General features: G+C 43.8%; 1 protein-coding gene across 2 annotated transcripts in view; it reads right to left on the bottom strand.

Moving 5' to 3' along the window:
* The window catches only part of TRPM4 (transient receptor potential cation channel subfamily M member 4), a 604,715-nt gene that overhangs the window by 491,039 nt on the left and 91,418 nt on the right, over positions 1-22,258 (bottom strand). For both annotated transcript variants that reach the window (XM_073602273.1, XM_073602274.1), the window contains exon 2: positions 19,125-19,192. In XM_073602273.1, coding sequence (XP_073458374.1) covers positions 19,125-19,192 — 68 coding nt within the window. The remainder of the gene's footprint in view (positions 1-19,124; positions 19,193-22,258) is intronic.

Raw genomic sequence — 22,258 nt, forward strand, 5'->3', positions numbered from 1 at the left:
TTTGAAAAAAAAATTAAAAAAAAAAATTTATATTAGGGTTGTCCCGATACCGATACTAGTAGATACAGATACTGAGCATTTGCCCGATGGGCAAATGCTCCTGATGCTTCTGCCGATACCTGTACAGCCAGCAGTGATCGGCGCGTGGGGGAATTGCAAGCTTCTCCCCCCGCGGCTTTCAGCTGCTTAGTGACATACAGCGGTGATCGCTGCTTGTAACTCCCCCACACATGATCACCGCTGACTGTCACCTCATTCTCCATGCCCCCTCTCCTCCTCCTCCTGTCCCTCTCTGCTGTGTGAATGGACAGAGTCAGCTAACTGTCCATTCACATAACTGAAACATTGTAACCTGTGATTATGATGTCTCAGTTTATGAATGGAGAGGAGCCGCTGTCTTCTCTCCATTCATTCTCAGTGCAGCTGAGGCTGCAGAGAAAGGGACTGGGGAATCTCTATCCTCGATCTCTTTCTCTGTCTCAAGGGGGAGATATCAGGGGTCTGTTAAGACCCCTGATATCTCACCAAAGCCCCCAACAGGGCCGATAAAAAAAAAAAAAAAAAAATTATTGGTACTCGGTCCTAAAAATTTATACATACATACATACATACACACACACTATAAGCGTATATTGATTGGTTTGTGCGACAGTTATAGCTTCTACAAAATAGGGGATAGATTTATAGCTTTATTTTTAATAGTAATGGCGGCGATCTGCGATTTTTATCGTGACTGATTGCATGGATTACTGTAAAAATGTCACTGGCAGTGAAGGGGTTAACACTAGGGGGCGATCAAGGGGTTAACTGTGTTGCCTGGGAGGTGATTCTAACTGAAGGGGGAGGGGACCGACTGGAGGAAGTGACGGATCGTGGTTCCTAGCTAATAGGAACATACGATCTGTCACTCCTGTCAGGAGACAGAACAGGGAAGCGTGTGTTTACACACTTGTCCATGTTTTGTCTCTCCTGCTCACGATCGTCTCCCGCGGCGCATGCCTGCTATCCCGACCCTGCGAGCCGACGTATGGCTTTAAAGGCTCGCGCAGGGGAGCCAACCTGCCGCATGATAACTGTGGCGGTTGGTCGGGAAGCAGTTAAAATCACTGCTCCCAAAAAAACATTTGTTTTAAAAACATTTTTTCCAATTGATACATGTCCCCTGGGGCAGGACCCAGGTCCCCATACACTTTTTATGGCAAAGAACTTGCATATAAGCCTTCAGTGAGAACTTTAACTTTTGCAGGTTCGGGCCCCATTGGACTTCCGGTATTCCCACATATGTAATCTGACAGGCATGTTCGCCAGCAATAGCACTGCTTTCCATTTGCATTAGCGCCCAGTTTGAGAGTTGAAGTCTTGATTGGCTGCTATTTTCCGGGACTGCAGGATCATATATTGGCACTATAGTAAATGACCCTCGGACTTAATGACAGATCAATCAATATGACAAACAATGCTGTCAATGAGAGAGATGGATTGCTTCCATTGCCAAAAATCAGGATTAAAAGAAGTTGACTCCAACATTGTTTCTCCAATTTTATTGGTTGAAAGTGGAAGGCCATGGTTACATGGTTTATTAAAAATGGTAGGAAAACAAAATTGTTATTAGATTTAGGAGCTATACATAAATAATTACCCCCAAGGGATTAAAGGGACTTTAACGGCAACCACATATCAAAATTGAATTTATTAAGTAGAAAACGGTGTGATGAAAAACAAAAATATCATAAAACAGGTAGAAAGCTATACAAGCTGTATTGATATGCAGGAATGAAGGCTATATTCAATAGTCTTGCCACGAGGTCTTACGCGTTTCGGGACTAGACAGAGTGTCCCTTCATCAGAGACAAATCGTGGGGCATAATCCTATTGTATGATAGAATATAAATAAAAATAATAAGTAAAAAAACAAACATAAGAATGACATTTGCAAGTACCACATATACAACATTGGGTCAGTGTAAACATAAACAAGGGGACACAACCTACCCAAACATATCAGTATCGGAGCGTCCACGCCAAGACCGCAGCGGCGACAGTGTCAAACACCCACAGGTCCAAAAGGAAAAACGAGGACCGGGGTGTATGATTGGCCCCACTCTATCCACACTGGTCCAAGCCACAGACGAGGGAACATCCAGCAATCCCACCGTTCAGGTGGAAACTGAATCATAACACTATAGCTGGATGGGTATCTGAGGGGTAATAAAGTATGTGCGATATAGTTCAATGATGCCTATATCAGCAATGCGATTTAAAGGTCATGATACAAAAGGAAGGTTAGTAAAGTAGGCTAAAATCATACCAAAGTGTCCACAGAGTCAGTCAGAAAGTCTGGATTAGGGCCAGAAAGGGAGAAGACCATCACTGTGTAAAATGTAACAGGGGTAGTGCAGTGAGTAGATCCTCATAACATCAGGGTCTGTAAACGACAGGGGGTAAAGTCATATAGGCAGCCATTCAGTACCAGGCTCAAAAAGAGAGGGATATATAAGCACCAACCAACACAAGAAGCACTTACATATAGGTGCAGGCCTATTTCCTGTCAGGATAGGGACTATCATACAGCACCGTCCACCGCCGAATGTGGTAGTGATGGAATCGCTCCGATCAGCGCCGTATTATAAGGAGCCTGAGGGGGCGGAGTCAGGCGTGGCGTCGCATTAGCTATGCGGCGTCATCACGTCAGTCAGCAGATGAGGCAGTGTCCAAGGCAAGCGGCCGTGCTGCGGCGCCACGCCCACTGTATCATCCTCACCCACAACGGAAGACTGTGTTCGTCTGACAGGTGGTGCCACCCACCAAGGCATGTAGGGCGACTGAGCGGTATTATTGGTCACCTAGTGACAGACAGACGCTGTAAGGCAAGGTATTGACAAGACACTTGAGCATAAGTATATAGCTGAGAACTGTGTTTTAACACTAAAGCTAAACCTTCAATTTCCAAAAGCAGGATTGACAAAAAAAGATGGATATCATGAAAACAAGAATACCCACATCTATCCATAACTGAGCGAGCGTTGCCGATGTCCACAAATGAGGGGGGGGAGGACCCCGAGCCATCGCTGCACGGCCCACCCCACAGGAGAACCCTGAGAGGGGGGTCATGCAATGGCGGCCCACCGACGCAGAAAGGCCGCCAGACGAGCAGATGCCACTAGACAGCAACGAAAATGCTCGCCGGCAGGCCATAAACGGAGGCCCCCCGTGGGAACAAAAAGATCCCAGGGGGTCCCCCTGCGCCGGGCTGGACAGGGCGGGGTCAGCCAGATGTATAAGGACACCAATGCATCCGCAAGCAGACCAGGCAGAGAAAGCTCCGACACTGACAGGGCACAAGGGCAATCAAGGCATACCACATATTTAAACTGGGCATGACAGATAAACAACAAAGCAATGAAAAAAGCCAAGCCCGACCTCCCTTTGGGAAGGCATGTTATTAATGAACACCATGGGATTTTCCCACGAATCCAATTTCTGATCTTGGATAGAGTCCACCCCAACCCGAGGGGTGGGGACTGGAACAAGGTCCTCTTACAGCGGGAGGCCTGCTGGATTATGGACCTTGTTGCCACCTCACCCCCGGGCCTAAATGAACAATTGAGCTATAGACCATTCCTAGAGGGTTTCACATCAGGTCTCTGTGAGAAAGATCTTTAGCCTCCCTCAGTAGGCCCTCCCTAAGTTCATGTTTCTCTCTGCCTCCAATCTTTAATGTGCACCATCATGTTATAGCTTTTTTTTTTTTTTTTTGTTTTTTTGTTTTTTTCCCCCCCAATAGTTATAATTGCTTTGTTGTTTATCTGTCATGCCCAGTTCAAATATGTGGTATGCCTTGATTGCCCTTGTGCCCTGTCAGTGTCGAAGCTTTCTCTGCCTGGTCTGCTTGCGGATGCATTGGTGTCCTTATACATCTGGCTGACCCCGCCCTGTCCCGCCCGGTGCAGGGGGGCCCCCGGGACCTTTTTGTTCCTACGGGGGGCCTCCGTTTATGGCCTGCCGGCGAGCATTTTCATTGCTGTCTAGCGGCGTCTGCTCGCCTGGCGGCTTTCCTGCGTCGGTGGGCCGCCATTGCATGACCCCCCTCTCAGGGTTCTCCTGTGGGGTGGGCTGTGCAGCGATGGCTCGGGGTCCTCCCCCCTCATTTGTGGGCATCGGCAACGCTCGCTCAGTTATGGATAGATGTGGTTGTGGTTTTCATGATATCCATCTTTTTTTGTCAATCCTGCTTTTGGAAATTGAAGGTTTAGCTTTAGTGTTAAAACACAGTTCTCAGCTATATACTTATGCCCAAGTGTCTTGTCAATGCCTTGCCTTACAGCGTCTGTTTGTCTGTCACTAGGCAACCAATAATACCGCTCAGTCGCCCTACATGCCTTGGTGGGCGGAACCACCTGTCAGACGAACACAGTCTTCCGTTCTGGGTGAGGACGATACAGTGGGCGTAGCGCCGCAGCGCGGCCGCTCGCCTTGGACACTGCCTCATCTGCTGACTGACGTGATGACGCCGCATAGCTAATGCAACGCCACGTCTGACTCCGCCCCCTCAGGCTCCTTATAATACAGCGCTGATCGGAGCGATTCCATCACTACCACATTCGGCGGTGGACGGTGCTGCACGATAGTCCCTATCCTGACAGGAAATAGCCCTGCACCTATATGCAAGTGCTTCTTGTGTTGGTTGGTGCTTATATATCCCTCTTTTTGAGCCTGGTACTGAATGGCTGCCTATATGACTTTATCCCCTGTCGTTTACAGACCCTGATGTTATGAGGATCTACTCACTGCACTACCCGTGTTACATTTTACACAGTGATGGTCTTCTCCCTTTCTGGCCCTTATCCAGACTCTGACTGACTCTGTGGACACTTTGGTATGATTTTAGCCTACTTTACTAACCTTCCTTTTGTATCATGACCTTTAAATCGCATTGCTGATATAGGCATCATTTAACTATATCGCACATACTTTATTACCCCTCAGATACCCATCCGGCTATAGTGTTGCGATTCAGTTTCCACCTGAACGGTGGGATTGCTGGATGTCCCCTCGTCTGTGGGTTGGACCAGTGTGGATAGAGTGGGGCCAATCATACATCCCGGTCCTCGTTTTTCCTTTTGGACCTGCGGGTGTTTGACACTGTCGCCGCTGTGGTCTTGGCGTGGACGCTCCGATACTGATATGTTTGGGTAGGTTGCGTCCCCTTGTTTATGTTCACACTGACCCAATGTTGTATATGTGGTACTTGCAAATGTCATTCTTATGTTTGTTTTTTTACTTATTATTTTTAATTTATATTCTATCATACAATAGGATTATGCCCCACGATTTGTCTGAGGAAGTCCCGAAACGCGCAAGACCTCGTGGCAAGACTATTGAATATAGCCTTCATTCCTGCATATCAGTACAGCTTGTATAGCTTTCTACCCTGTTTTATGATATTTGTTGTTATGTTATGTTGATTATTTCAATGTTTTTCATCACACCGTTTTCTACTTAAATTTTAATATGTGGTTGCCGTTAAAGTCCCTTTAATCCCTTGGGGGTAATTATTTATGTATTCTGACCTTGGGGATGTTGGCAACAGTTATGATATAGTCGGATAGCACTCTCCTTCCTCTTTTAGATGTAGGAGCTGAACTCAGTTTAACTAAACACAAATTACTTGCGAATATTAATTCTCCAAAATGTAATTTAGTTGGTTTCAGTGGAAAAGAAAATACAGTTGCAACTAAATTTTCTAATGTGACTTTTGAAATCTAATAGCGACATATGGTATTGTCAAAATGCAGAGAAAATTCTTGCCATTGATGTGGATTAGTAAACTAAATTGTATTATTGATTTAACCACTTCAATACAGGGCACTTATCCTGCCCAGACCAATTTTCAGCTTTCAGTGCTGTCGCAGTTTGAATGACAATTGTGCGGTCATGCTACACTGTGCCCAAACAAAATTTTTATCATTTTTTGTTCCCACAAATAGATCTTTTTGGTGGTATTTGATCACCTCTGCGGTTTTTATTTTTTGCAAAATAAAAAAAAAAAAGACCGAAAATTTTGAAAAAAAAAAAAAAAAAAAAAAGTTTTGCTTTTGTTTGTTAAAAAAAATGTAAATAAGTAAGTTCTCTTTCACTGATAAGGCGGCACTGACAGGCACAGACAGGCACTGATACGGTGGCACCCATGAGGGGGCACCAATGAGCGGGCACTGACGATGGGCACTGGTATGCTGCATTGATGGGTGGCACTCATATGCAGCACTGATGGGCGACACTGATGGGCAATGAAAGGAGGCACTGCTGGGCACTGATACGCGGCACTGATATGAGGCACTGATGGGCATCCCTGGTGGCACTGGCAGGCATTGAAGTGGGCACTGCCTGGGCAGCTGCCTGGGCACAGAGTGGCATTTCCCTGGTGGTCTAGGGGCATACTTAGTGGTCCAGTGTGGATCGCTTCCCTGGTGGTCCTGGGTAGGATCCGAGGGGGGGCTGTGCTGATAAACAATCAGCACAGACCCCCCCTGTCAGGAGAGCAGCCGATCGGCTCTCCTCTACTCGCGTCTGTCAGACGCGAGTGAGGAAAAGCCGATCACCGGCTCTTCCTATTTACATCGTGATCAGCCGTTATTGGACACGGCTGATCACGTGGTAAAGAGTCTCCGTCGGATACTCTTTACCTAGATTGGTGTTGCAGGGTGTCAGACTGACACCCCGCAACAATGATCGCCACGATGCGCACCCCTGGGGGCGCGCAGCGGCTCGATATTCCTGATCACATCATATGACGTCCGATAAGGAATATCAAACCACTTTGCCGCCGTCATTCTGTAATAGGGCGGGCGGCAAGTGGTTAAATAGTTCTACTATATGGAAAGATTCATCTTGGTCCAAATCTATGTTAATAGATCCTTCCATGTACGGTAATTCTCCAGATTATAATTTGCCACATACAGGAACCAATCTTGTATTGGAACAATTGGTTAGATCACATAAAAGTCTTTGGAGTCAGACCAAAATTGATACAGGTTTGTTTAACCACTTCCTTACCAGGCCAATTCTGACATTTCTCTCCTACATGTAAAAATCATCATTTTTTGCTAGAAAATTACATAGAACCCCCAAACATTACAAATGTTTTTTAGTAAAGACCCTAGAGAATACAATGGTGGTTGTTGCAACTTTTTATCTCACACGGTATTTGCGCAGGAATTTTTCGAACGCTTTTTTTTGGGAAAAAAAAAGTTGTGTGTTTAAAAAAAAAAAAAAAAAAAAAAACAGTAAAGTTAGCCCAATGTTTTTGCATATTGTGAAAGATGAAGTTACGCCGAGTAAATAGATACCTAACATGTCACGCTTCAAAATTGCGCACGCTTGTAGAATGGTGCCAATGTTCGGTACTTAAAAATCCCCATAGGCGACGCTTGAAATTTTTTTTTACTGGTTACATGTTTTGAGTTACAGAGGAGGTCTAGTGACAAAATGATTGCTCTCGCTCCAATGTTCGCGGCGATACCTCACATGTATGGTTTGAGCACAGTTTTTATATGTGGGCGGGACTTACGTATGCGTTCGCTTCTGCGTGCGAGCACACGGGGATATCGGCGCTTCAAATTTTTTTTTTTTTTTTTTGATAATTATATTTTGTTTTTTTTTATTTTGACACTTTTTTTTTTTTTTTTTTTTTTTTTTTCAAAAAAGATTTTGATCACTTTTATCCCTTTTACAAGGAATGTAAACATCCCTTGTAATAGGAATATAACATGACAGGTCCTCTTAATAGTGAGATATGGGGTCAATAAGACCCCATATCTCACCACTAGGCTGGGAAGCCTGAAATAAAAAAAAATAAAAAGATCACCGCTTCCCAGCCGCACCGTTTTTTTGAATGGAGAGGCCGGGCGTGATGTCATAACATCACGCCCGGCCTCCGATGATCATAGAGACTCCGGCGACCATCTGGTTCGCCGGAAATCTCTGATCTACATCCGGCGCCGGCGGATCCGCTCTCCGCCTCACCGATCGTAACGGCACCGGAGGGCGGCGGGAGGGGTGGGGGGTGTGACACGTCCCCCCTTGCCTCCCATAGGAACTACAGGCATCATTCAGATATACCCGCCCAAAGCCCAGGACGTCATAGGACGTGGGCAGGCGGGAAGTGGTTAAAGATATTGAAACAGACATTGAGGGAAAAGATCCTAAACCCCAAATTCAATATATGTTGCCACAAGAATCAATAGGTCCAGTTTCTGACATTGTACAAGAATTTTTACAACAAGGAATATTAAAGAAAGCACAATCAGTGGTAAATTGCATTTGGCTTATAAAGAATGCTAATAATTGGTAGTCTATCAGTTGATTTAAGATCACTGAATAAATGCATTACAAATAAACCTATTATTCCCGATTAAAATTTGTCACACCTGGATGCCAAGGCCAAAGTATTTTCTGTACTGGGAAAAAAAAAAAAAAAAAAAAAAAAACACACCTCGATAATAGTCATTTTTCAGTATCATTAGCTAAAAGTTGTCAATATATAAAAACTTACCTTCAGCTTTTTAAAGAAACCTATGCATTCACTAGAATAATTCCAGGATTGGACATTAGTGACGGTATAGTACACGTGTGTTTAAAGAAAATATCAAAAAAGTCTCTAGACCAGAATGTACAGTATTTTCCGGTGTATAAGACGACCTTTTACACCTAAATTACACAGCCAAAAAGCAGGGGTCGTCATACGCCGGGTATGAAGCGGCTACCAGTTGGATTTCAGCCCGGTGCTTGGTAATACTGTATACATACAGTATGCTCCGCTCAGCCAATCCCGGCGGGTGATTCACTCGGTTGATGAATACACAGCCCGCTAAGCCTGCTCGGATTGGGAGTAACAACCTCTTCCAATCCGAGCAGGATACATTACAATGAGTCAGAGCGGCACAGGCTGATGTCACAGCCTCTGCCAACCTGAGCAGGCTTTGTATCCAACAGATTAGTAAAATACATTGCCTGCCGTGATTGGCTCAGCGGTGCACACTGTATTCTGCAGAGTACCTGGCGCTACTGTACTACGGTAACAAAGCATCATATACCGTGTACCTGTCGCTCTACATAAGAAAGCATCATATACTGTGTGTACCCTGCGCTACTGTACATAACAAATCATATACAGTGTGTAGCCAACATCCTGTACTGCACATCCAGCTACAGATCTCCCCTTCATATAAAATACAGGTATGATTTATGGTGCTTTGGAGGAGAGAATTTATTATTGCTGCCTACCAGTTGTAAGATCTCTGGGACTTTTAGTTCACCAGTTTCCTTTGATTTCATAAAAGTGATACAGTGGTACCGTAATACCTGACAGATTTCAGATTAGTGTGAAATGGCTGATACAGGCCCCCAGCATGGCTCCAGCAAGGAGAAGGAGACCCGAAGCCAGTTTCAAGCTCAAAGTTGTAAACTTTGCCAAGGAATATAAACTGCGCTGCTGCAAGACCATATGGAGTAACAGAAAAGATGGTCCGAGACTGGAAAGCAAAGGAAGATGCATTAAAAAAAAAAAAAAAGAAGGAGTATGCCAAGGGGAAAGTGTGCATTAAGAAGAGGCACCCCACACTGGGCAGAACTCGAAAAGCTTGTAGCAGACATGGTGCATGAGCATTGTCACAATGGTTTTGTAGTGACACGAAACATACGGATTTTTGCACTTCAGTGGGCCAAATCTAACCCAGATCACAGCAAAGGATTTAAGGCCACTATATATCCTTGTGTTCTAGGTTCTTGGAAAGGCATGATCTGGTACTTAGGCAAAACACCAAAATTGCCAAAAATTACCTGCAGATCTTGACTGCACAGTAAGTAATTTCCATCGATATGTAATACAACAGCGCAAGAAACACAGGAACGTGTCCAGTCAGATCAGAAACATGGATGAAACTCCTATGAATTTCGATATGGTTGGAAATAAAACAGTCAATTCAAAAGGTGCAAAAACCATGTTAATTAAAACAGGACATGAGAAATCGAGTTTTACAGTGGTACTAGCATGTACAACTGATGGTGCCAAACTAAGACCCATGATTATCTTCAAAAGAAAAACAATGCTGAAAATAAGCCTCGGTTCACACCAGAGGCGGCACGACTTGCAGGTCGCCTCACCGAGGCGACCTGCACACGACTGCCCGGGCGACTTGCAAAACGACTTCTGTATAGAAGTCTATGCAAGTCGCCCCAAGTCGCCCCCAAAGTCGTACAGGAACCTTTTTCTAAGTTGGAGCGACTTGCGTTTAGAACCGCGATTAGAACGGTTCCATTGTACTGAACGGGACGCTACTTGTCAGGCGACCTAGGTCGCCTAACAAGTCGTCCTAATGTGAACCGAGCCTAAAGTTCCCTGTTGGAGTTCTCACTGGAAGAATAAGGGGTCGTCCTATATGCCCAGTTGTCTTATACCCCGGCAAGTATGGTATTTTCCATCACGTGGACAAGTTTTTGCTGACTACACAGAGTCTAGAGAAACAGGTTACTCTTTTGTCTGAGTTATTTACTCTGTTACAAAGGGCAGGGCAGAAACCGAACACAGAAACAGTTCAGTTAATGAAAAGTCAGGTAGGATTCCTTCATATGCAAATTAGTTATGGACAAAGACAATTATCACAGTAAATAGAACAGTTTCTGCTATTCCAATGCCAACATCTTACAAGGCATTATATCAAGTTTTGAGTGAAGTAAATCATTGCAATGAGTTTACAGAAATGTAAAAAAAAAAAAAAAAAATCAAATAATGGTTTAACGTTGAGACAAAAAGATGTGTTTGATCGGTGGGGTCAAACCCAGACAGATGCCTTTGAAATGGGATCTACAGAATGCTCCTTCATTGAATACTGTTGAAATTGGTTTGTCAAGTCCCTTTGTATTGCAGTCTGATGTATCTGAGAATTCAATCTCAGTGACTTTGTCTCAGTTAAAAGAAGGTGATCAGAAAATAGGTCTTTTCCATATTTGTCAAACCTGTTGAATACTAAGACCTCTATTAATAAATTCACCCTAAGGTAAATCTAGAATAAATGTGAAAAAGCGGGGATAGGTATGGCGCTGCTCTTAAGAGGTGACCTACAACCTTTAAATACTTGAGGTGTGTGTGTGTGTCACGGGTGCATTAAATGCAAAAAGTGCAGAAAATAAATTTGTATAGTCACAAAAATCCACAAAAAAAAAAAAATCCTACTGTGTAAACTTCCTAACCGCTTATATATAATGCATATTGTTATGTTCAAACGAAAATTAAAAAAAACAAAAAAACCACACACACACACACACACACACACACACACACACACACTCCTGTGCAAAACATGCAAAAAAAAAAAAAAAAAAATCCAATATATATGGCTGGTGTATATTGTTGCTGTGAAACTGGGTTCAGAAATATGCATATACCGTCCTTAAACCCTGGTGTATAAATAAAGTTCAATAAAGTGACAATGTGCTCCTTCAAATTGTTCTGTACTTCTTGGAAAACTATGCCCCATAAGAAACCCACTCACCACTATTATTCACCCCACGAGGTATTTCACCTTCACAGTATGAGCCACTGTGTAGCCTGTGGGGTGGGAGGAAACTTCCTGTCCTGTGTTCGCCAAGTGCCTCCTTGTCTGCGATGTAAGTGGTCTCCTCACTGTTAAACTTAGATGTTGCCCACATGTAGAGGAGGAAAGACACTCTATAGTAGGTATGAGCCGAACACCAGTCGCACCAGAACATGTGAACAGGCAAAAAACGTGTTAGAACACGCGAACACCGTTAAAGTCTATGGGACTCGAACATGAATAATCAAAAAAGTGCCAATTTTTAAAGGCTTATATGCAAGTTATTGTCATAAAAGTGTTTGGGGACCTGGGTCCTGCCCCAGGGGACATGTATCAATGCAAAAAAAAAGTTTTTAAAACGGCCGTTTTTTCGGGAGCAGCAATTTTAATAATGCTTAAAGTGAAATAATAAAAGTGTAACATTCCTTTAAATTTCATACTTGAGGGGTGTCTATAGTATGCCTGTAAAGGGGCGCATGTTTCCCGTGTTTAGAACAGTCTGACAGCAAAATGACATTTCAAAAGGAAAAAAAAAAAAAATAATTTAAAACTACTCGCGGTTATTAATGAATTGTCAGTCCGACAATGCACATAAAAGTTAATTGATAAAAACGGCATGGGATTTCCCCACAGGGGAACCCTGAACCAAAATAATAAAAAAAAAAAAAAAAAAAAAAAAAAAAAAAAAAAAGGCATGGGGTCCCCCCAAAAATCTATACCAGACCCTTATCCGAGCATGCAACCTGGCAGGCGGCAGGAAAAGGGGGGGGGGCGAGAGAGCGCCCCCCCTCCTGAACCGTACCAGGCCACATGCCCTCAACATTAGGAGGGTGCTTTGGAGGTAGCCCCCAAAGCACCTTGTCCCCATGTTGATGAGGACAAGGGCCTCATCCCCACAACCCTTGGCCAGTGGTTGTGGGGGTCTGCGGGCGGGGAGCTTATCGAAATCTGGAATCCCCCATTAACAAGGGGACCCCCAGATCCCGCCCCCTTGCGTGAAATGGTAATGGGGTACAAAAGTACCCCTACCATTTCACAAAAAAAAAAAAAAAAAAAAAAAAAAAGTGTCAAATTTTAAAAATGACAAGAGACAGTTTTTGACAATTCCTTTATTTAAAGTCTTCTTCTTTCCATCTTCTTTGGGTCTTGTTCCTTTTTCCTTCGGTTTCTTCCTCCATCCTCTTCTTCCTCTGATCCTCTGCTTCTTGCTCCGGTGTGCTCGTCAGGCATCTTCCTCCGCTGCGTCTTCTTCCCCACTTCGTACTTGGGCCACTCCGCATCCATGGGAGTGTCACGTACCTTACAGCGGAGCCCGAAAAGAGGGTGGCCTCTTGCACGGTTCCGGTCCAAGCACCCCTGGTGGTGGGTACAGGGAGTGCGAGGGCAACGAAAGGGTGCAAGTGCCTGCAGGCAGGAGGCTGGAACTTGGAGATATAGGAACCTCTGCTGAGGAGAAGTGGAAACTGATCACCAAACTTGTTCAGCGGGAGCCAGATCAGGATCAACTGCAAAATCAGGAACAGGCAGGAGTCGGCAACAGGCTGGCAGCGGGGTACCAAGTCAGAAGGCAAAACCGTAGTCAGGAACAGGCAGGGGATGGCAACAGAGGGGCAGCAGGGTACAGAATCAGGAGGCAGATCCGTAATCATAAGTTCAAGCCAAGGTCAGTATTGCAGGTTCAGCAGGCAGGGGAGATCCAAGAGAATGGTCAGGAGATAGCCAGGTTTTCAGGAACAAGGTCAATCAGGTAGAGTAACAACAGGAACAAGCTGAAGACAATCCAGCACTGATGCTAGGCACTCTTTATATAGGGTGCTGTGTGCCAGGATTCGCGCCAGCGTACATGCATGCGCATTAACACCTTAGCACATTGGCACTCGCGGGCGTGCGTTAGCATAGAGGTGCCATTGTGCATGCCCACCCTGGATCTCATTGGTCTCTGGCTATGGTTCCGTGCATGCACACTGGCATTAGCAGAATGAGGATTGGCAGCTGCTTCACGGAGATGGGAGAAAAAGAAAAAGAAAAAGAAAAACTTTAAATAAAGGAATTGTCATTTTTAACACTTTTTGTGAAATGGTAGGGGTACCCCATTACCATTTCACACAGGGGTGGGGGTGTGATTTGGGGGTCCCCTTGTTAAAGGGGGCTTCCAGATTCCGATAAGCCCCCTGCCCGCAGACCCCCACAACCACTGGCCAAGGGCTGTGGGGATGCGGCCCTTGTCCTCATCAACATGGGGACAAGGTGCTTTGGGGGCTACCTCAAAGCACCCTCCCAATGTTGAGGGCATGTGGCCTGGTACGGTCCGGGGGGGGGGGGGCCCACTCTCGTCTCCCCCCTCTTTTCCTGCGGCCTGCCAGGTTGCGTGCTCGGATAAGGGCCTGGAATGGAATTTAGGGGGACCCCCACGCCATTTTTTTTTTTTTAAATTTAGGTTCGGGGTTCCCCTGTGGGGAAATCCCATGCCGTTTTTATCAATGATTTTTATGTGTATTGTTGGACCGACAATTCATTAATAGCCACGAGTAGTTTTAAATGACTTTTTTTCCTTTGAAAATGTCATTTTGCTGTCAGACTCTTCTAAACACGGGAAACATGCGCCCCTTTACAGGCATACTATAGACACCCCCCCAGGTATGAAATTTAAAGGAATATTACACTTTTATTGTTTCACGTTAAGCATTATTAAAATCACTGCTCCCGAAAAAACGGCTGTTTTTAAAACTTTTTTGCATTGATACATGTCCCCTAGGGCAGGACCCAGGTCCCCAAACACTTTTTATGACAATACCATGCATATAAGCCTTTAAAATTAGCACTTTTGATTTCTCCCATAGACTTTTAAAGGGTGTTCCGCGGCTTTCGAATTTGCCACGAACACCCCAAATTTTTCGCTGCTCTGTGAACTGGCAAACAGCCGATGTTCAAGTTGAACATGGAGTTAAACTCGAACCTCATCCCTACTCCATAGTGTGATACTGTACAAATATCCAAAAGTGTATTAATACTTATGGGTACTCACATTTAATAAAAATCATTAAAAGCGAAAACTGTTTAAAATCCGGAAATTGGAGCTTTCTGCGCTCCATGGCTCGAAACCAGAAGTGATGCAATCACGCTGTACAGTCCCACCCTACGCGTTTTGTCAATGGGACGCCATCTGGAGTTTTGCACAGGATTGTGTGTATATACATACATACAGTAGGATTTTATATTTTCTGCACTTTTGTTACTTTTTGCATTAAATGCACCCGTGACACACACCTTTCAAGTATTTAGAGGTTGTAGGTCACCTCTTAAGAGCAGAGCCATACCTATAGGTCACCTCTTAAGAGCAGAGCCATACCCATCCCCTCTTTTTCACATTATTTATACCCAAAAAAAAAAAAAAAAAAAAAAAAAAAGGGGAATTGGTTTTTGACATATCTATCCCAATGTCCACAAAAAGTTAACAAAATACCTATTGCTTCTTGACACGTGAATGCTGCTGCAATGTACACTGCTTCAGTTCAAGCTAGAGTGACAGTTGCTTGCTTTGCGACTAGACCAACTTATGGTTCCTTCCCCCATACTGGAAGATGAATCCACTTGTGAATTTGCGGTCTGTGCAGTCATCGGCCCAATCAGCATCCACATATCCGACCAGTTTTGGATTGGATATTGCTGGTAATCGTAACTTCATCTGAATTGTTGCTTTGAGGTACTGCACCACTCTTTATTGTGTTTCAATCACGCTGACAGGTAGCTGAAAACTTTCCACCATAGTATGCCCACTGCTGCAGCAAGGTCTGGTCTTGTCACAGTGGCAACATAGCAGCTTACCAATTGCTCTGTGATAAATATAGTTGGGTAGCAAGTTTTCTGCTCCATTGTTCTGGATAGCCTGGTTCCATAGGAGTTCTCTTCCTTTGCATCTTGGATATGGAATTGTTCCAAGATAGAGATTTTCTGAGATTGGTTGAGACGATAGCTACTATCTGGGAATCCAAATGGAGAGAGAAGATGAAAGTTATTGTTCCCTAGCTCTGATTTAAAAATTTTCTTTCAGCTCCTGAACCAATTGTAACCCCCTTGTTTAAAACAGGATACAATGTCATTGACCTAGATGAGGATGTATATCCATCTGTCTTGATTCTTGGAGCAGAGACAGGGGTCTGCTTTACTTCTTGAGAATCCCTCTGGTAAGTACTTTGTTCACCTTTACATGCCACATCTTTGCAGATTGTTTGAGACCATAGATGCTCTTCTGAAGTCTACACACAAGGTTGTCTCCTTGCTCAAACCCTGGTGGTTGCTCAGTGTAGAGATGTTCCTTAATGTCTTCATATAGGAAAGAAGTTTTAAAGTCTAGGAGTTTCCCTTGCATGCCCTTCCCGGGTGCAATACCAAGAATGGTAGAGTGTTTGATGGGAGCAAATGTTTCATCATAATCTTCAAATTTCTGGGAGTAAGCTTTGGCAACTAGTCTGCTTTTGTATTTGTGGCTATTGCCTTCTGCATCCGACTAATTTTGAAAGTACACTTACTTCCTATAATATTGCGGTTAGGGGGGACCTCTGAGTGTCCAGGTTTTATTTTCTTGAAGTGACTTTATTCTTCTGCTGCCTCGATATATTGGCTTCACGTTTTGGCAGTTTTTCTATGTCTTCCCAGTATGTTGGTTCAAGTATGCCGTGTGTTTTGACAGCGTAGGACAGCTTGTGGGGTGGTATCCCCTTTGTAGTCAGAGTGGATCTTCTGTTTTCAGGCAGTTCAGCAGGATCTGGTGGAGAGTTTGATTTAGGCATTGCGAGTTCCAACTCTTGTTCCGACTCCTGCAAAGATTTGCTTTGGTTGACTCTTCTGGTTTGCTTGGCATATTCACTTCATGGTTTTCAGGGATCAGCGTTTCTGGTGATGGGCTCTCATCAAAATAAACAGTACGGCTTATTGTCACTTTGTCAGTCTTTGAGTGTAGGATTCTGTAATCCTTCATTTGCTCACTGTAGCCTACTAGAATGCCCTCTATGGCTCTGTTCTCCAGCTTGGATTGCTTTTTGTTTGGAATAAAGGCATATACTTTACATTCAAACACTGATGTGCCCTATGCTAGGCTTTGATCCATGACACATTTTGAATAGAGTACTTTTAATGACTGAAGGGTAGTCTGTCTTGTAGGTAGGTTGCAGTCATGACAGCTTCTCCCCAGTACTTGTGAGGTAGTTAGTTATCCAACATGCATCTGACCATTTCTATAAGCGTGTGATTTTTCCTTTCTGCTACACAGTTTTGTTTAGGAGTGTATGGTGTGGTTGTCTGGTGTACCATTCCTTGTCTCTTAAGATATGAGGCCACTTCTTTATCCATGTATTCTCCCCCATTGTCGGTGCATATTATTCCTGGTTTGCGTTGGAATTTGTTGCTAGACATGGCAACAAAGTCTCTCTGATGTTTCATTCTTGTGTTTAATCAGATAAGTAGGTGTGTATCTGGAATAAAAATCAATGAGTGTCAGTAGATACCTGGTTTCTTTATAAGTATACTGTGATGACCTTGTGATGTAATGCAGTTCAGGAAGCCCTGGCCTTTACCTCCTGATGTGATGCTTTTCCCGTTTGCTAGGAAAACTGTGTTTTGCACTGTAATCAATATTTGTGAAGACGGTCTCATCGCTAGTCATGTGGCTTGTGGCACCTAATTCTATGCACCAGCCACATGGCTTGCCGCTTTGTGTTTTTTTTTTTAAAAAGGTGCCACTCCATGATGTGTCTGCGGTTTCCTTTGACTCTTGTGGACAACAATAGCTTTCTCTGCTCGGCTTTCCAGATAGAACAGTCTTAAGTGGCCAGTCCTTTTACAGCAAAAACAGGCTCTGCTTTCTTTGTTGTGATTTGTGCCTTTGTACATCTTAAGAGTTTTGTCATGGCATGCATTTTCTTGGCTTCTGTCATTCATCAAGAAATTTCCCTTGGGCATATTCCAGTGTCAGCTCCTGCTCGGATCTAGTTTATAAAGCATTAATAAGAGCAGTACATGTCTCTGGAAGGCTGCAGAGGGGCAGGGCAACAATATGGTTATCCTTGATGTCCTCTCCAATGGCATGCAGCTGCTCTATGATCTCTAGCATAGCTTTCACGTGGTCATATATGCTGGACTTCTAGTCTCCTCTTGTATAGCTTTCTTAGCAAACAGCTTTGCTGTTGAGACTTGAACGCTAATGCAGTTTTTGTAATGAAGTCCACATACCTTTGGCTGTTTATAAGTGGATAAGCTGATCATCTTCCACTAGTAACGCTTATAATTGCTTTTGCCTGCCTGTCCTTCCTATCCTAGTCCTCCGTCTCTCCATCTGTGGGTCTGTGTGTATTCAGCACTCGCCCCCGAAGTCATCCATGCCAAGAAAAATTTGTAGTTTAAATTTCCATAGCTGGTAATTGGCATGGTTTAGCGTTGCAATAGCAAACTTCACATCTGAACCACTTGCCATGTTTCAGTATTTTGTATACAGTATTCAATGACTTGCTGTACTCACTGAGTATTCTTTCCTGTGCCTCTGGGTGCTGCTGGGTGCCTGGGCCCATAACCTATTAGCTAAGTATTGAACTCATGCTTTGGAAGCTTCTTGGATACAGCAAACGGCTTTACTTTTATGTAGAAATATATTACATGCCTTTTATCATAGAACAGGAAGAGAACAAGGAGCATACAAGTTCATATTTGGATACAGATGGTACAGCCTATTACTTTGCACCATAGAATACACTATCATACTGTAGTGCCACCTGCTGAAAGGTATAATGCATACACTATATAGTTCACAGTACATTACATGTTCTTCCAACAAAAAGATCACCAAAACTATCTACTCTGCTCTTCCCAAGGCCTCCTGCTCTCCAGTTCCCTCATCACCACCTCTTATACTCACCTCCAGGACTTTTCCAGAGCCTCTCCCATTGTTTGGAATAGTCCAGCTAACTCCTACATCTTTAAGTGATGCCTGAAAACTCATCTCTTCAGGGAAACCTATCCCCACCTTCACCTAAAAACTGTACTTATATATTCCCAAGATTTTTTTTATTGTGAGTCACCCCGCCTTTTAGAGCAGGGCCCTCCTAATGTTCTTGTAGTGAACTGTATTGTAACTGTACTGTCCTACTTTAACTTTGTAAAGCACTGCAAAAAAAAGGTTGGCACTATTTAAATCCTGTATAAAAGTGTCACTGGAAGGCCTGCTTACAACCTCAAGACTCACATGAAGCACAAGTGGCAGAGCACCTTCATGATCAGGGGTTTTGTTGGTCTTTTTCTGCTGCAGACTTGCTTAGCGGTGACCATTAGGCGCAGTAACATACAGGCTCCATTTTTTGTTCATTCGTCAACATGTATAGCTGTTAAAATCAATGCTATTGCATAGGGAATATAATATGTAGTCAGTGGAAAAACACCAAAAACTTAGCATAGTTCTCTTTTAAATATTTGGAGTAAGCAGCCTCAAACCAAACAATCACAAATAAAGCAGTTAGCAATATAAAGTTGTAAAAAGCAACACACCTGTTGGGCCGGTTGTCTTCTATGTAAGTGGTACATGTTTTCTTCTTAAATAACTTGGGAATCCAGCTCTGCAGAGACAGAAAAATTACAATAAGAAAAAAAAAAAAAAAAAAAAAAAAAAAAAAACACAACACCACACACACACGTTCAGCACTAGCGCATGAAGAGACCTAAAATGGACCTCTACTCAAATAACTTTACTGTAATCACCACCTCTAGGTGATGAGGGGGAAAAAAAAAATAAATAAAAAAAAAAAAAAAAAGAAGAAGAAGGGGGGGGGGGGGGCACCTTTTCTTCAATTTAGAAATCCTCCAATACTGGTAAAAAGTCAAGTGGTCCTTGCTAAAGGGGAGAATTATTGGTCAAGTAGTGCTGCTCATAGGAGGAGGCATTAAAACAGAACTGGCCCAAGACATTTGGCACAGGTCATAAGACATTTCACAGCATTGGATGTGATTTGCACTGGGTTTTGTAATTGGTAAAGCACTAAAATTTTTAGCATCTGCCTTTTTCGTAATACCCTTGTATGATTACAATAAAGCAATGTGTATTTTTTCTTAGGTACATTTTAAACGATTACTATTGTCTATACTTATAACAGTGAAATAGTCTGCTACTGCTTTGCCTGCATCCTATTTGCAGTCTGACTTTAACTTGCATACTTGATATTGGTTTGTAGCAAGAGAGTTAAAAATAAGCCGCCCTTGGTTCTCTCTCACTCCACTGCACCAAAGACCAGTGACAAAACTAAATGATTGTTGTGTAAATGAATACAAGATGTGTACATACAGTGTACAGTGAAAAGCTGCCACTTAAAATGTGTAAGTTGTTCTGAATCCCAAAACTATACCTCTCACATGTGTACAGATAGAGATAGCGGCGCTAATATATATTTGTAAAGATATAGGAGTCAAAACAGCATGATACCGGTGACACTGATTCTATACAAAAAAACAGTAATAAAGATAGAAATATAACACCCCGTGAAAAGTGTCAGTATAAAAATAAAAACATTACAAAAATCATAAACTGTGAAAAGTCCATGGAAAAAGTTCACACGAAAAAAATCCAGCACAACAGTAGTTTTTCAATCTTTCTATTTGATAGATCTTCTACTCTTCCAACACACCACTGTGATAGTGACACCACTCCCTCTGAAGAGCGCACTCACCAGAATGTATAGCCTCCCACTCTCGTGTATGGCAAAACAGCAGTTGAAACACACCTGAGTTGCATGTGATGAACCGTGACTGCAATCAAGCCGGCTCCATATGTGAAAGACAAATGAATAAAGTGCTCCACATAGGGTGATACGGTTTTAACAAATTTATTAAAATCACTCCAAGCACACTTCAATAGTTGCACTCACTTTTAAACTGAAACAAATAAGCCTTTGAACAAATCCACAGCAAACAACAGGATCAATGATCCAACGGTGCACCACGGTCACAGCGGATCTGAAGTGTAAACTGGTGTGTCTCACCCAACCTTCTAAGGGCCCAGCAGTCCAATCGGCATAGTCCTCTCCAGACAGCAGTGTCTAATGTCAGTGCGATGGAATGCCGTGTAACCATGCCCCAGACATGTTTCGTCGAAAAGACTTCTTCAAATGCTTGATATTGACTTATACCAGCCTTTCTCAACCAGTGTGCCGCGGCACACTGGTGTGCCGTCAGAGGTTCTCAGGTGTGCCGCGGGATCAGGGGAGAGAAGGGCTGTCAGAGGAGCCCGATCTCCCGCCGAGCTGTACATCGGCACTGTGAGAAGCTCCGTCAACCATCAGCAAAGTGAAAGTAAAGTGCAGGGGAGTGTGCTCTGCTCTCTGCTTCCCCCTACAGTGCAGTACCTGGCTGAATGAGGAAACTGGAAAGGTACTGTGCTAGAAGCTAGATTCGTTTTAAAAGTGCTTTATACGTGTGTGTGTGTGTGTGTGTGTGTGTGTGTGTGTGTGTGTGTGTGTGTGTGTGTGTGTGTGTGTGTGTGTGTGTGTGTGTGTGTGTGTGTGTGTGTGTGTGTGTGTGTGTGCGCGCGCGCATGTGTGTACATGTGTCTGTATGTGTGTTTGTACGTGTGTGTGTGCATGTGTACGTATGTGTGTGTGCATGTGTGCATGTGTCTGTATGTGTGTGCGCGCGCATGTGTCTGTATGTGTGTGCGCGCGCATGTGTCTGGTATGTGTGTGTGCAGGTGTCTGGTATGTGTGTGCATGTGTCTGTATGTGCGTGAGCATGTGAGTGTCTGTCTGTATGTGTGTGTGTGTACGTCTGTATGTGTTTGTTCATGTGTGTGTGTGCACGCGCGCATGTGTCTGTGTGCATGTGAGTGTCTGTCTCTATGTGTGTCTGTACATGTGTGTGTGTGCATGTGTCTGTATGTGTGTCTGTATGTGTGTGCATGTGTCTGTATGTGTGTGTCTGTATGTGTGTGTGTACATGTGTGTCTGCGCACGTGTCTGCATGTGCGTATGTACAAGTGTCTGTATGCGTGTGTGCACATGTATGTGTTTGTATATGTGTGTGTGCGTATGTTACTTTTAATCCTGACCCCCCCCCCCATTCCTGTACCATCAGAACTGCTTTTGTAGGTCTTGTTTGTGATAGCAGCAAGGACTGCTTCTTTGAAAAGCAACCTATGCGCAGATCACTTTTCAGAGGCATTATGTTGCCTCCTCACCACCTGTTTTAATGCAGCATCACTACACCGCAACCGTGCAATGTACACAGTTGCAGGGTAGTTGCAGTTCAGCCCCATTCACCCTGGGTATACCTCCAGCTGCAGCCACAACATGTGTACACCCCCAGCTGTTGTCTCTGCAGCTAAAGGGGAAGAATTTGGGGTGGTAAAAACAGCTTAACCATGTGCTTTTACCACCCCTTCAACCCGACATGTGAACAAGCCCTTGGTTCACATCTGTGTTGCTGCATGCAGTGCAGCCCATTCATTTCAATAAGCTTCCCTAACCACAAAAATTCAGGGAAGGAAATCCCAACTTTTTTTTTTTTTTTTTTTTAAATTGCACTGCACCAAAAGCACCCCACATTTTCTAACGTGTAAGGTACCATTAAGATTTAATGGCACCCCTAAAGAGCAGAGCATTTGTCTGTGTGTCAGGAACGAGTGCGATTTTGCGCAT

Source organism: Aquarana catesbeiana, linkage group LG10, assembly GCF_042186555.1.
Source record: "Aquarana catesbeiana isolate 2022-GZ linkage group LG10, ASM4218655v1, whole genome shotgun sequence".
Taxonomy (NCBI): Eukaryota; Metazoa; Chordata; class Amphibia; order Anura; family Ranidae; genus Aquarana; species Aquarana catesbeiana.